Raw genomic sequence first — 13,694 nt, 5'->3', positions numbered from 1 at the left:
AAAGACGGTTCCCACGGACGGCTGCTGTTGCTTTTCCCCGGTAGTTGACGATGACGGTCCCTTTTCCTGCACGTAAGTCTATATTGGTAGCGATGGGTTCCCACCGGAAAACCCACTCCCTGGCTTGGATATGGGCCGGAGGAGCCCCACTTTACCCGCAGGCGCTGGCCCTGAGAAACTGGTGCCTTGGCGGTGGCGGTGTCTCTCTCCTACGGTTGGACTGTTGCCTTCAATCGGGACTTAGTTGTTGGGAGACCCGGAGGTCCCCTTCACTGACGGATTTGGCAAATTCACGGCGACTCCTAGCCTTGCCGGGATCCGAAAGGCCCCTGCCAATGTTGCTGGCTTCTCTTCGTATACCATTCTGGTACCGCCGGGCCACCACCCGTCCACGGTCCTTTCGACAACCTCCGATCAGCCTCTCCTGCAGACGGTCACCGCCGTCTGCTGACCTTGCTGTCTCAGTCCGGGGCACGCACCCGGACCAACTTCAGGCTTCCTCAACTGTCACTTTCTCTTCCAGTTTTACTCCTCTCTCTTGCTCCTCTACCACTTCACTCTCACTTCAAACTCTGACTAAACTGATCTGACTGGTTCTCCCGCCTCCAGGGTTGTGAACTCCTCGGTGGGCGGAGCCAACCACCTGGCCCACCCCCTGGTGTGGACATCAGCCCCTGGAGGAAGGCAACAAGGATTTTTGGTTTAGCTTCGGTGTACCTATCCGGGGTGTAGGGTGTGGTGGTGTCATGACCTGTGACCCCTGGCTTGCCCAGGGCATCACACATACTTGGAATTTATAAATTTATAGGTGTCCAAGACCATTTGGTCGCTTCAACTTTGCATATCATGCACAGTGATTAGCAAGTAAGCAAGCGCATATCATAGTGCAGCATATGGGAATGTGACGTAAGTTGCTTAATGCAGTCTGGTGCGCGTGCCCACTGTCCTCCACCTGCCCGCTGGGTCACGCCGCTGTCATTAGGGCTGTGTATAAGCCCTGGCTTCTATAGCCACTGTGCATGCGCTGGCAACTCTGAAGAGCGGTGCTTCCCCGTTGCGGTCGGTGGACAGACTGCAAGCGGTGGCCATTAGGCGAACACATCATACAAGGAGAGGGAAAATTGATCTGCAATAGCCCCCTGAGGAAGCGTTTTATGCGAAATGTACATAGGGGCGGAAGTGGATGCACTGCTGACCCACCAACTCTAACATGGGTAACAAAGAAATATGATGTTTATATCTGATACTGGGTATTTACTATTTTAGCAAAGCCTGTTAGCAATGACAGATATCATATTCCTTATAAATATATATATTTATAAATATATATATATATATATATATATATATATATATATGAAAGAGGTAAGAGTCCCGGTGCACCACCTACTCCGTGTGTTACTACACGTTCAGCTACTTGAGCCCTACTGAGCCATGGAGGGGATCATGGTGCAGACTTGCGGTGAAGACCAAGATAAATCCAAAGGAGAAAGAAAGTCGCACTTCAGATGATCACCATATAACTCCGTCTTTATTGCAGGGGAAACATGAGGGTACAAGCGGTGGGGAGGGTGAGACAAGCCATACAACGCCGGACGACGGCGTGCCGTTTCGCTAGAACTTAGCTTCCATGGGTCCAGTGCAAACTGCCATGCAGCACCGCCCTTTTAACACAAATGGTGCGGGTACTGCATTAGCAGAGTGATTTAAAATGCAAATGCAAGTATACAATTAGTAGCTGCAAAAAACAGGTGAAGACTTCAAGGGTATTAACATATCACAGTCTAATACACATATCTCTCAAAATACAATAATATACAAAAGGCGGACAGAATCACAATCCCTACAAGAACAGAACAAAATTCTGATGTACAGTACAGCGAGCACAAAAACAGTAGAAATTATTTTAAATTTGTGAAAAAAAAAAAAAAAATTTCAGAGACAGTGTATGCAATAATGTTAAAATGCAAAACAGTAGCTATTAATCAACGCCATGATCAGATAGTGCTAGCAAAACAAGGGTGTCACAGTCAGGATGTCATATAGTCGACATGCCAAAAAAAAAAAAAGGTCTTTCAAGAAAAACTGACAAGTTGTTTCTGTCATTCAAACCTAGCGGTCCCATTGCGTTTAGATCCAGAATCAATCTGGATTCTTTTTGTAACAGCGTGCGGTGCGTGTCGCCGCCTCTGCTGCTAGGATTGACTTTAAACAGACCAGCAAAAGAACAGGACAGGACTGCGATGGCGACGAATGATCGTGATAGACCTCGCAAATTTTTTTTTAAAAAAAATACCAGGAAAAATGCCGCATAATGCCGCCGGGGATAGATGCACCTTCAATTTCAAATACAATTCTGTTTGACATTGTGAGATCCAGCATAAAGAGACACTGGCATTTGTTGAAAAACGATAAAGACCTTAGAGCCCTGGTTAAAGAGGGTCCCTTGGTATCTTACAGAAGAGGCCATAATTTAGTCGACCTTTTGGTAAAAAATAGATTCGTGCCCACAAAGGAAAAGACATGGTTAGACAAGAAAAAAATTAAGGGTAATTTTAGATGTGGGAATTGTCCTTTCGGTTCGGCCCATAAAACGGGGGATGTAATAAGTGGGGTGTGAGTACCTCAGGGTTAATGATTTCATATCGTGCAAGTCCACTTATATAGTGTATGCATTATTCTGCCCCTGCAATTTTTATTACATTGGAAAAACTATCCGGCCCCTTTACGTCCGTTTTAGGGAACATTGCAAATCCTTAATATCAGGGATAGGTTCAGCAAGACTTATTAAACACATGCAGGAATGCCATAATAGTAATTCCAATCTACTTTCTTTTGCTGGTCTGTTTAAAGTCAATCCTAGCAGCAGAGGCGGCGACACGCACCGCACGCTGTTACAAAAAGAATCCAGATTGATTCTGGATCTAAACGCAATGGGACCGCTAGGTTTGAATGACAGAAACGACTTGTCAGTTTTTCTTTAAAGACCTTTTTTTTTTTTTTTTGGCATGTCGACTATATGACATCCTGACTGTGACACCCTTGTTTTGCTAGCACTATCTGATCATGGCATTGATTAATAGCTACTGTTTTGCATTTTAACATTATTGCATACATTGTCTCTGAAATTTTTTTTTTTTTTTTCACTAATTTAAAATAATTTCTACTGTTTTTGTGCTCGCTGTACTGTACATCAGAATTTTGTTCTGTTCTTGTAGGGATTGTGATTCTGTCCGCCTTTTGTATATTATTGTATTTTGAGAGATATGTGTATTAGACTGTGATATGTTAATACCCTTGAAGTCTTCACCTGTTTTTTGCAGCTACTAATTGTATACTTGCATTTGCATTTTAAATCACTCTGCTAATGCAGTACCCACACAATTTGTGTTAAAAGGGCGGTGCTGCATGGCAGTTTGCACTGGACCCATGGAAGCTAAGTTCTAGCGAAACGGCACGCCGTCGTCCGGCGTTGTATGGCTTGTCTCACCCTCCCCACCGCTTGTACCCTCATGTTTCCCCTGCAATAAAGACTGAGTGATATGGTGAGCATCTGGAGTGCGACTTTCTTTCTCCTTTGGATATATATATATATATATACTAGAAGGTGGCCCGATTCTAACGCATCGGGTAGTCTAGAATGTGTATGTTTGTTAGCAGATTGAATAATAATGTAATAAATTGTTTGGATGGGTTAGTTTTAATTTAGTATTCTTAAAATAGTTTATTGGTTTAAGAATGACAAATAGAACAAACAATTTTATTTTCAATAATTTATTAGATAATGAATTGGTTTCAAACTATCAATACATATATTTCATATACTATAAATGGTTACAATTTTTTTTGTATGAGAGGAAAATGAAAGGATGGGAGGGGTAAGAATATTTTATTAGGGAAGAAAGCAGGGGAACAATGAGGTAAGTGGGTACTATGGAAAGAGGTTGTGGAAACATTCCTGGTTATTTAGTTCATGTTAAATATTTTTATGATCGGTGATTAATATGAACAGTTTTAATAGATGAGTCTAATGTTTAATGATGTCCATGGCTTGTAATGAAAGAAGGTTATGAACAGTGTAAAGTTAATTAAAAATATTTTTATACACCACATTTTGTGTAAAGATCTTTTCACTCTCTTTAAGTAACTTTCCTTGTAAAGGTGTGTCAAGAACTTGTACTTTGACGTTGCATCTCATTGTCACTCTTGAAAACGCAACGTACAGTTGTCCATGGCCAAAAACTGGTTCAGGTAGATATATGCCAACACGGTGTAGAGTTTGGCCTTGTGACTTGTTTATTGTCATGGCAAATGCAGGTTTTAGGGGAAACTGACGACGGCGAAGTTTAAATGGAAGGCGAGTGTCTGAAGGACATATATCAATACGTGGAATTAACACTTCCTTTTCTTTAGCTGATCCAGTGATGACTCTTGCTTGAATAAGGTGTGAATACATTCCAGTCACAATAAGGCGCGTTCCATTACATAGTCCTTGTTTGGTATTTAGATTCCGGAGCAACATAACAATGGTTCCAATTTTAAGTTGAAGTATGTGGGATGGCATTCCTGATGGTGTTACACTGTTTAAAAATTCAACGGGATAATGTTCACGTTCATCTTCATTATCTACATCGATTGAATCATCACTTTTGTACAACTTATATTCACCTGGCATGCGATCCATTACACGGGAATTTAGTAGAGTAACGTCTTCATTTTTGGCACAGAGAATTGCATAGGAAGAGGCTTTGTTAACATTGTTTTTGTCGTTAATATCAATGTTCAAACGTTGTCCAAAAACCTCAGTTACAATGCAGTCTTTACATAACATGTCTTCAGGTATTTCTATAATGTCTTCTCCAAGGTTATATTGATTGGTAAGTTCACCGTTACCAAGTTTCAGAAGCCATTTGCTGTAATCTGGATCAGTAGATCGCATGTTGTTAATTAGTTGGAGTTTGGTAAAGTTTTTCCAAAGTTCTGACATTTTTAAGCTGGACTCAATAATATCTGTTCTTGTTCCACTTGGTATAACTGGAAGGCATTGTCGAAAATCTCCCCCAATAACAAACACTTTTCCACCAAATGGAATTACATTTTTTTCTGCTACCTTTGTGGTCATTACTTCACGTAGAAGTCTGTCAATTAAGGTCAAAGCATATTTGGAGGCCATAGTGCATTCGTCAATTATTAAAAGACTTGCATTTTGTAAAAGTTTTCCTGCTACTGTATCTTGTTTGATTCGTGAAACGGATATTTCATTGACTGGAACTGGGATGCCAAATAGTGAATGCATAGTGCGACCTTCGTTTAATAGATTTGCTGCAATACCTGTTGTAGCAGATGTCAACACTTTTTTTCCCAACCCTCTAACGTGATGTATTAAAACATCATAAAGGTATGTTTTGCCGCTTCCTCCAGGACCGTCAATAAAGAAACATTTAGGGTTCGCATTTCCTTGGTTAAGAATGGCACTTAAAATGGTGTCATATGCAATTTGTTGTTGTTCATTTAAGGAGATTCTCAGCTCTGTTGCTAACAATAATTCTGAAGATTCATTATACTGCGGAGCTTGTGGAAGTTGTATTTCAGGGTGTGGCAAATTAAAGTCAGCATACGTTTTTCCATGTAGTAATAAAATATTTTGGACATCTTGCATGGCGTAAGCTTCACATTTGCAACAATGACCAGTTTGGTTGTGAAGATGTAAGCAGTAATCTTCAATTAGATTTTCTTTGAAAAGTGTCCAAAGTTGATCAGGGTTTGTAGGGGGGCCAAACACGCAAATGTAGGCAAACAATTCACGAAGTTGCTTAGGCATATGTAGGGTTACTGCGTCTTGTAAAGTAAGTTTCCAAACTGTATCATCAAATAGAAGTCCCAAAGCCAAAGCTGCAGCTTTAAATGTATCATGTAATACTCCATGAACGGTTTTTAAATGGTTATAACTTGTAGCTCCTCTGACATGCAGTAGTAAGAGGCGAAGGCAATATCTTTCTTGATCTTTGAGACTAACAGTATACATGCGTCCAATTATTGTGCTTACTCCACGTAGTCTTGGATTCCAAGTTTTTTTCCAAACATAATGCTCTGGAATCTCTCGATACAAATATTGCCTTGCATTTTTATCTCGTTGGTTTAGCAAAAACCATTCTAGTAATGTTGAGGTTGTGGTTAAAGTTTTGGACACATCTTCGACTTGAGCATCTTCAAAAAAATAAAGTTGTTGTTGATGTGGTAAATGAATAGCTAATCGTATAATGGCATGGGACTGTGAATGCATTGGAAAGGCAAATATTCGCCACGCAGCTTCGGGAGCACTGACATATCTTGAGTCTACAAAAGTTGAAGATTCATCATGGTTCAGAGTTTTCTGTTGGATTTCGACATTAGCTTTGTCATGGCCTTTGTAGATATACTTAAAAAGATATTTAACACTTTTGATTGAACCACAGATTTCCACGTTGATGTGACAGTTGTAGCGTTTTAGTAGGTATGGATTGTATGGAACTATCCATGAGTTATTGATATGTTTATTTTTGTGAACAATGTTCTCAATATCTTGTCGTCGGTATGATGGGTAGCCATCTAAATCTTTAACAGTGTGCTGTTTTAAGTCCTTTGGAAATTTTTTAGTACATTTTCCATTTTGCATGCATGGACTTGCTGGATTAAGAACTCCACATGGACCATGAACCATATGAGACACTACAATGTCATAGAGCTCTGGATATTGTTGTTGGTTAGGAATCTCAGCCCATACTATGTTGTCGATGTCTTCCTCAGTGTGAATCTTAGAATTGGTGTCTAAGATAAGGAGAATATGTGCATGTGGTAGACCTCTTTTTTGAAACTCGATGACATGAACCATTGCTATGACTGTTCCAAACAGGCCATTTTTGATGTCTTGTAAAAGGCTTTTTAGTTTTAGCCGAAATATGCGTGCAACTAAGTCAGGCCTATGTTCTACGTGTTGCCATGGTTCCAGATGCTCGGTGATTTCAACCCATTTGGGATTACAGGTCATGGTAACAAAAATGTCTGGTTTTCCATACTTAGTGACTATTGCCATTGCATCTTGATAACGTTGTTGCATGTTGCGGGGGCTTCCTTCAAATGACGAAGGTAGAATAACTGTTTTGCCAATAGGTATTCCCTTTTCAATTGATTTTTGTTGCAAATGTTCTTGAAGAACACAGTAGTCTTCTACTTTGAGGATTTTTTGATTTTGTCTTATGTAATTCAGGCGATTAGCTTCTATTTTAACATATGCATCTACTAAGTACTGTTGTGTTAGTTTTCCACCGTTTAAAATTGGATTAAAGTGATTGCGGACAGAGAGTTGAAAACTGTAGTATTGCAGTTGTGTTATTCTTCTAGTAGTACCTTGTTGTTGTAGGTTTTCATGCCAGCCTTGATCACCTCTTGGAAAGAAAAGCGGATATAGAAGAGCATCAAGGTTGCTGTGCAAAATGCTAATCCGCTGTGTTTTAGGAAGTAAAGGGTTGTTTTTGTCTGGGTGAAGATGAACTAATATATCCCTGTTAAAAGGAGGCTCTCCATCATCATTTTGGAAAACTACTGCGACCTCACTAATGCGTGGTTTGTTGTATCGCCGTGGATCTTGTCCACGTTCTTGTTTAATGGCCATGACAATAGAAGGCATTGAAGTTCCATATGTGATAGCCTTCTGTTCTTCTTCGGCTTCTACGTCTTTTAGCATGCGATATGCAGCTGCAAATGGATTGATTTGTTGTAAAAGTTGTGCAATTTGATGCATCATTTCAGTATTACACTTTTTGTTTTCGTGAACAGTCAGCCGTTGTTCTGTTGCTTCATTTGGATCCAAAATGTATAATTGAGCATATTTTGGAGTTTGGCCCATTTCTGGATGAAGTGTCCCTGTGCGGTGGTAAATTTGACCATGAATTTTAAAACAATACGGGCCAAATCCTGGCGGCGGTGCAATATTGGCTCCAAATGAAGCAAATGCATGTGAACTGTTGATGCTTCGGATATTGTCCATAAAATTTTTACTGTGTGGATGACTTCCTTTCATCAATTGCTCTAACAGATCTGAGTATTGAGGTATGGGCAACTGAATTTTCCCTTTTTGGCAGCATTGAGTGAACAGATTGTCTGCTGGTTTTTCATCGGTAAAATTGTGCGAGTTGCATTTGGAGCAGAGTGAATTCATCTTTCCACAGTAATGCTGAATAATTGTATTTTCATTATGTGTTCTGCTGGCTGTAAAAAGTTGAATATTGTGTTGAGTTTGGCTGAGATGGTAGATCATTCTTTTGTGATGAATTAGGCGATCATGTTGTTGTCTTTTTAGTTTGGAAGATGGGGATTCCTGTCTCCGTTGTTGGCTGTGGGCTTCTGCATCCTGAGCTTGTCTTGCAGCAGTTTGTTGTGGTGTCTCTTGTTTTCTACGTTGTGTGTGAGCTGTGGCATCTTGTGCTTGTCTGTCCACAGTTTGTTGAAGTGTCTCTTGTTTTCTACGTTGTGTGTGAGCTGTAGCATCTTGTGCTTGTCTGTCCACAGTTTGTTGAAGAGTCTCTTGTTTTCTACGTTGTGTGTGAGCTGTAGCATCTTGTGCTTGTCTGTCCACAGTTTGTTGAAGAGTCTCTTGTTTTCTACGTTGTGTGTGAGCTGTGGCATCTTGTGCTTGTCTGTCCACAGTTTGTTGAAGAGTCTCTTGTTTTCTACGTTGTGTGTGAGCTGTAGCATCCTGAGCTTGTCTGTCCACAGTTTGTTGAAGAGTCTCTTTTTTTTCTACGTTGTGTGTGAGCTGTAGCATCTTGTGCTTGTCTGTCCACAGTTTGTTGAAGAGTCTCATGTTTTCTACGTTGTGTGTGAGCTGTGGCATCTTTTGCTTGTCTGTCCACAGTTTGTTGAAGAGTCTCTTGTTTTCTACGTTGTGTGTGAGCTGTGGCATCTTGTGCTTGTCTGTCCATAGTTTGTTGAAGAGTCTCTTGTTTTCTAAGTTGTGTGTGAGCTGTGGCATCTTGTGCTTTTCTGTCCACAGTTTGTTGAAGAGTCTCTTTTTTTCGACGTTGTGTGTGAGCTTGAGCATCGTGGGCTTGTCTATCGGAAATTTGTTTAGGTGAGGCTTTGTGTCGACATAGTCTTTGAGAATTAGCTTCTCTGGCTTGTCTTTCAGTAGTTTGTTGAAGTGTCTCGATGTTGCGACGTTGTTGTCGCATTGATGCTGCTGCTATTTTTCTATCATGTTCGCTGGTGTATTTTCGCTTACGCCCCCTTGTAAGACAGAGCTCGTCAAGTATTCTTGAGTGAAGCTGTAAAAGGCAGACAGATAGACGAAATAATACAGTTAGACTGTTGAGTGAAGTAAAGGATTTTTTTGTTAGAGTACTGTGCATGAGAGAAGGTGTTGAGTTGACTTGTGAGAGCTATGTTGCACTGTGTTACTGAGCAGGTCTTTACAAATGTTGCTGAAAGTATGTTACTACATGGTTTACATTATGTGTGTGTTCCACGTGGAAAAACTGTAGGAGTGTGGGAGTGTTTATCGTTGTGTTGTGACCTTCTTTGTGGGCTACGATACAGCAAGGTATGTGATGGGTAGAAATCTGGATAGTTTTTTGCGTTGTTAGTTGCCTCCATTTGTAATGTAAGGCAGTTGATGTGACAGTACTTGTCCCGTTGCTAAGGGGGCGTTGGCTTATAGAGAATGCATTGGGGCATTAATTTATCTGCGCAGGCAGATGCAAACTGGAACCAATGGAGGCAAGACATGTTAGTGAGGTGGGATGATTTTGGTAGTTACTATGTGTATTTTGTGTGTGTCCATTCTCTTCTTCTTCTGACTTACCTCTTCATTTCTAATTTCTTGTGGTGTCTCCTGTTGTGTTGGAAGTGCGGGAGGTGATACTTCCAAGGCTTGTCTGTTGTCCTTTTTTTGAAGATTATCTTGGTGTAGCTGTTGTGTGTGAGCCGTACCCTCGTGGGTTATTGTGCAGGCAGTTTGTTTACGTGTGTCTTGTTCTGGAGGCTGTGTGCTAGCGTTGGCATCACATCGTTGTCTGTTGACCTCTTGTTCTATTTGCCTTTGTTTTTGACGTTGTAGTTGCCTTCTTTTTGCTGCAGCTGCTTTTCGTTCCTGGTCGGTGGTGTACTTGCGCTTCGGCCCCATTATAAGGCAATCAGTGTAAATCGTGCTAGACGTAATCTGAAAAAGACACGAAAATTGCAAGACATGGCAAATGATATGGTAGACTACAGGCAAGAAGTATGTATTCAGCAGCATGTTAGTTTTTTTTTTTTTTATAGGATTTTGAGAAAGGTATGTAGCAGTGGTTATGAGGTAAAGTCTTGAATAATGATGGTTCATTTATTGCTTGTTGGTGTTCCGCTGTGCAGCACGCATCAGCGTGTTTGACAGCGGAAGATCATCGATCTGAATGGGCATGGAACCGGCATATACTGGTAACTATGGTAAACGATCAGGTAAGTATGCAAAGCGCAAAACTCTAGAAGTGTGGGAGTGTTTATCATTGTGTAGTGAGCTTCCTTTGGGGGCTACGATACAGCAAGGCATGAGATGGGTTGAAATCTCGTTACTTTTTAGAGGTGTTAATTGCTTCCATTTGTAATATAAGGCAGTTGATGTGACAGTACTTGTCCCATTGCTAAGAGGGCGTTGGCTTATAGAGAATGCATTGGGGCATTAATTTATCTGCGCAGGCAGATGCAAACTGGAGCCAATGGAGGCAAGACATGTTAGTGAGGGGGGATGATTTTGGTAGTTACTATGTGTATTTTGTGTGTGTCCATTCTCTTCTTCTTCTGACTTACCTCTTCATTTCTAATTTCTTGTGGTGTCTCCTGTTGTGGTGGAAGTGCGGGAGGTGATACTTCCAAGGCTTGTCTGTTGTCCTTTTTTTGAAGATTATCTTGGTGTAGCTGTTGTGTGTGAGCCGTACCCTCGTGGGTTATTGTGCAGGCAGTTTGTTTACGTGTGTCTTGTTCTGGAGGCTGTGTGCTAGCGTTGGCATCACATCGTTGTCTGTTGACCTCTTGTTCTATTTGCCTTTGTTTTTGACGTTGTAGTTGCCTTCTTTTTGCTGCAGCTGCTTTTCGTTCCTGGTCGGTGGTGTACTTGCGCTTCGGCCCCATTATAAGGCAATCAGTGTAAATCGTGCTAGACGTAATCTGAAAAAAACACGAAAATTGCAAGACATGGTAAATGATATGGTAGACTACAGGCAAGAAGTATGATTTTTGTTCAAGGTATTTAGCAGTGTGTGTGAGTTAAAGTTTTGAATAATGATGTTTCATTTTTTGCTCGATGGTCTTCGGCTGTGCAGCACGCATCAGCGTGTTTGACAGCGGGAGACCATCAATCTAAATGTGCAGGAAACTGTCGTAGACTGGTAACCATGGTACACAATGGAATAACTATGCAAATTGCTTTGCTTATTTACCCAATGTGTACCATAGTTACCAGCGTACGCCGACTCCCGCACACGTGTACCGTGAGCCGGGGTAAGCTGGTAACCATAGTACACATTGGCTAACAAACCAAAATGCTTTCGATATGAAGAAAAGGAGAGATTCCAGCAACTCCAGGAGAAAGTAGAATTTTATTTAAAAATGGATTCTTTATTGATAATAAAAATATTCCATCCAAGCAAGACAAAAAATAGTGAGGCAAGACAGAGGAGTCGTTTCCTACGCGTTTCAACGTAGATAGGTTGGAATCATGGCATTCCATGATTAAGACCTATCTAGGTTGAAACGCGTAGGAAACGGCTCCTTTGTCTTGCCTCACTAAAAATCATTTTGTTTTGCTTTGATGAAATATTTTTATTATCAATAAATAATCCATTTTTAAAGAAAATTCTACTTTCTCCTGGAGTTGCTGGAATTTCTCCTTTTCTTCATGTGTTCTCACCCAGGTCCAGGGTGTTTCCGTGCACCAGAGGTAAAATTTGGGAGTGAAGAGGGGAGAGCTGAAGTTAGTTCGTTTTTGAAAATGCTTTCCATAGTTACAGGATTGTATACCATTGTTACCTGTGTAAGTCGTTAAGCTGCTAACCAGAGTGCAAATTGGCTAACTATGCAAATCGACCGTGGTGGTTTATTTTTTGCTTGTTGATCTCTTGCTGTGTAGCTGTGTGCACCCCCATGCTGCGCATTCCCCATCGTTCTCCATCCCCTATGCTGCGCACTCCCAAACGTGCTCCATCCCCCATGCTGCGAACTCCCCATCGTGCTCCATCCCCGATGCTGCGCACCCCCCATCATGCTCCATCCCCGATGCTGCACACCCCCCCATCGTGCTCCATCCCCCATGCTGCACCAGCATCAGCCTCTCTGCCCCCAGCGTCAGCTTCTCTGCCCCCAGCATCAGCCTCTCTCCTCCCAGCATCAGCCTCTCTCCTCCCAGCATCAGCCTCTCATCCTAGCATCAGCCTCTCTCCTCCCAGCATCAGCCTCTCCTCTCTGTCCCCAGCATCAGCCTCTCTCCTCCCAGCCTTCCCCAGCATCAGCCTCTCTCCTCCCAGCCTCCTTCCTCCCACCCTCCCCCAGCATCAGCCTCCCCCTCCCAGCCTCACCCAGCATCAGCCTCCCCCAGCATCAGCCTCTCTTCTCTCAACCTACCCCTCCCAGCCTTCCTCCTCCCAGCCTCCCTCAGCATCAGCCTCCCTCTCCCAGCCTCCCCAAGCATCAGCCTCCACCAGCATCAGCCTCTCTCCTTCCAGCCTCCCCCAGCATCAGCCTCCGCCAGCATCAGCCTCTCTCCTTCCAGCCTCCCCCAGCATCAGCCTCTCTACTTCCAGCCTCCCTCAGCATCAGCCTCCCCTTCCCAGCCTTCCCCAGCATCAGCTTTCCCTCCCAGCCTCCCTCAGCATCAGCCTTCCCTAGCATCAGCCTCTCTCCTCCCAGCCTCAGCCTCTCTCCTTCCAGCCTCCCCCAGCATCAGCCTCTCTCCTTCCAGCCTCCCTCAGCATCAGCCTCCCCTTCCCAGCCTTCCCCAGGATCAGCCTCTCTCCTCCCAGCCTCCCTCCTCCCAGCCTCCCTCAGCATCAGCCTCCCTCTCCCAGCCTCCCCAAGCATCAGCCTCCACCAGCATCAGCCTCTCTCCTTCCAGCCTCCCCCAGCATCAGCCTCCGCCAGCATCAGCCTCTCTCCTTCCAGCCTCCCCCAGCATCAGCCTCTCTCCTTCCAGCCTCCCTCAGCATCAGCCTCCCCTTCCCAGCCTTCCCCAGGATCAGCCTCTCTCCTCCCAGCCTCCCTCCTCCCAGCCTCCCTCAGCATCAGCCTCCCTCTCCCAGCCTCCCCAAGCATCAGCCTCCACCAGCATCAGCCTCTCTCCTTCCAGCCTCCCCCAGCATCAGCCTCCGCCAGCATCAGCCTCTCTCCTTCCAGCCTCCCCCAGCATCAGCCTCTCTCCTTCCAGCCTCCCTCAGCATCAGCCTCCCCTTCCCAGCCTTCCCCAGGATCAGCCTCTCTCCTCCCAGCCTCCTTCCTCCCAGCCTCCCCCTCCCAGCCTCCCTCAGCATCAGCCTTCCGCTCCCAGTCTCCCCCAGCATCAGCCTCCCCAAGCATCAGCCTCCACCAGCATCAGCCTCTCTCTTTCCAGCCTCCCCCAGCATCAGACTCTCTCCTTCCAGCCTCCCTCAGCATCAGCCTCCCTTTCCCAGCCTTCCCCAGGTTCAGCCTCT

General features: G+C 43.5%; 1 protein-coding gene across 1 annotated transcript in view; it reads right to left on the bottom strand.

The window, feature by feature from the left end:
- Positions 1 to 8,197, bottom strand: part of LOC142276404 (uncharacterized) — a 28,620-nt gene extending 20,423 nt beyond the window's left edge. The window contains exon 1 of the mRNA XM_075332605.1: positions 4,181 to 8,197. Coding sequence (XP_075188720.1) covers positions 4,181 to 8,197 — 4,017 coding nt within the window. The remainder of the gene's footprint in view (positions 1 to 4,180) is intronic.
- Between the last annotated feature and the right edge of the window lie 5,497 nt (positions 8,198 to 13,694).

This window comes from Anomaloglossus baeobatrachus, unplaced genomic scaffold (assembly GCF_048569485.1).
Source record: "Anomaloglossus baeobatrachus isolate aAnoBae1 unplaced genomic scaffold, aAnoBae1.hap1 Scaffold_398, whole genome shotgun sequence".
NCBI classification, from domain to species: domain Eukaryota; kingdom Metazoa; phylum Chordata; class Amphibia; order Anura; family Aromobatidae; genus Anomaloglossus; species Anomaloglossus baeobatrachus.
The sequence above is the reverse complement of the archived record's forward strand: the minus strand, read 5'-3'. Positions and strand labels throughout refer to the sequence as shown.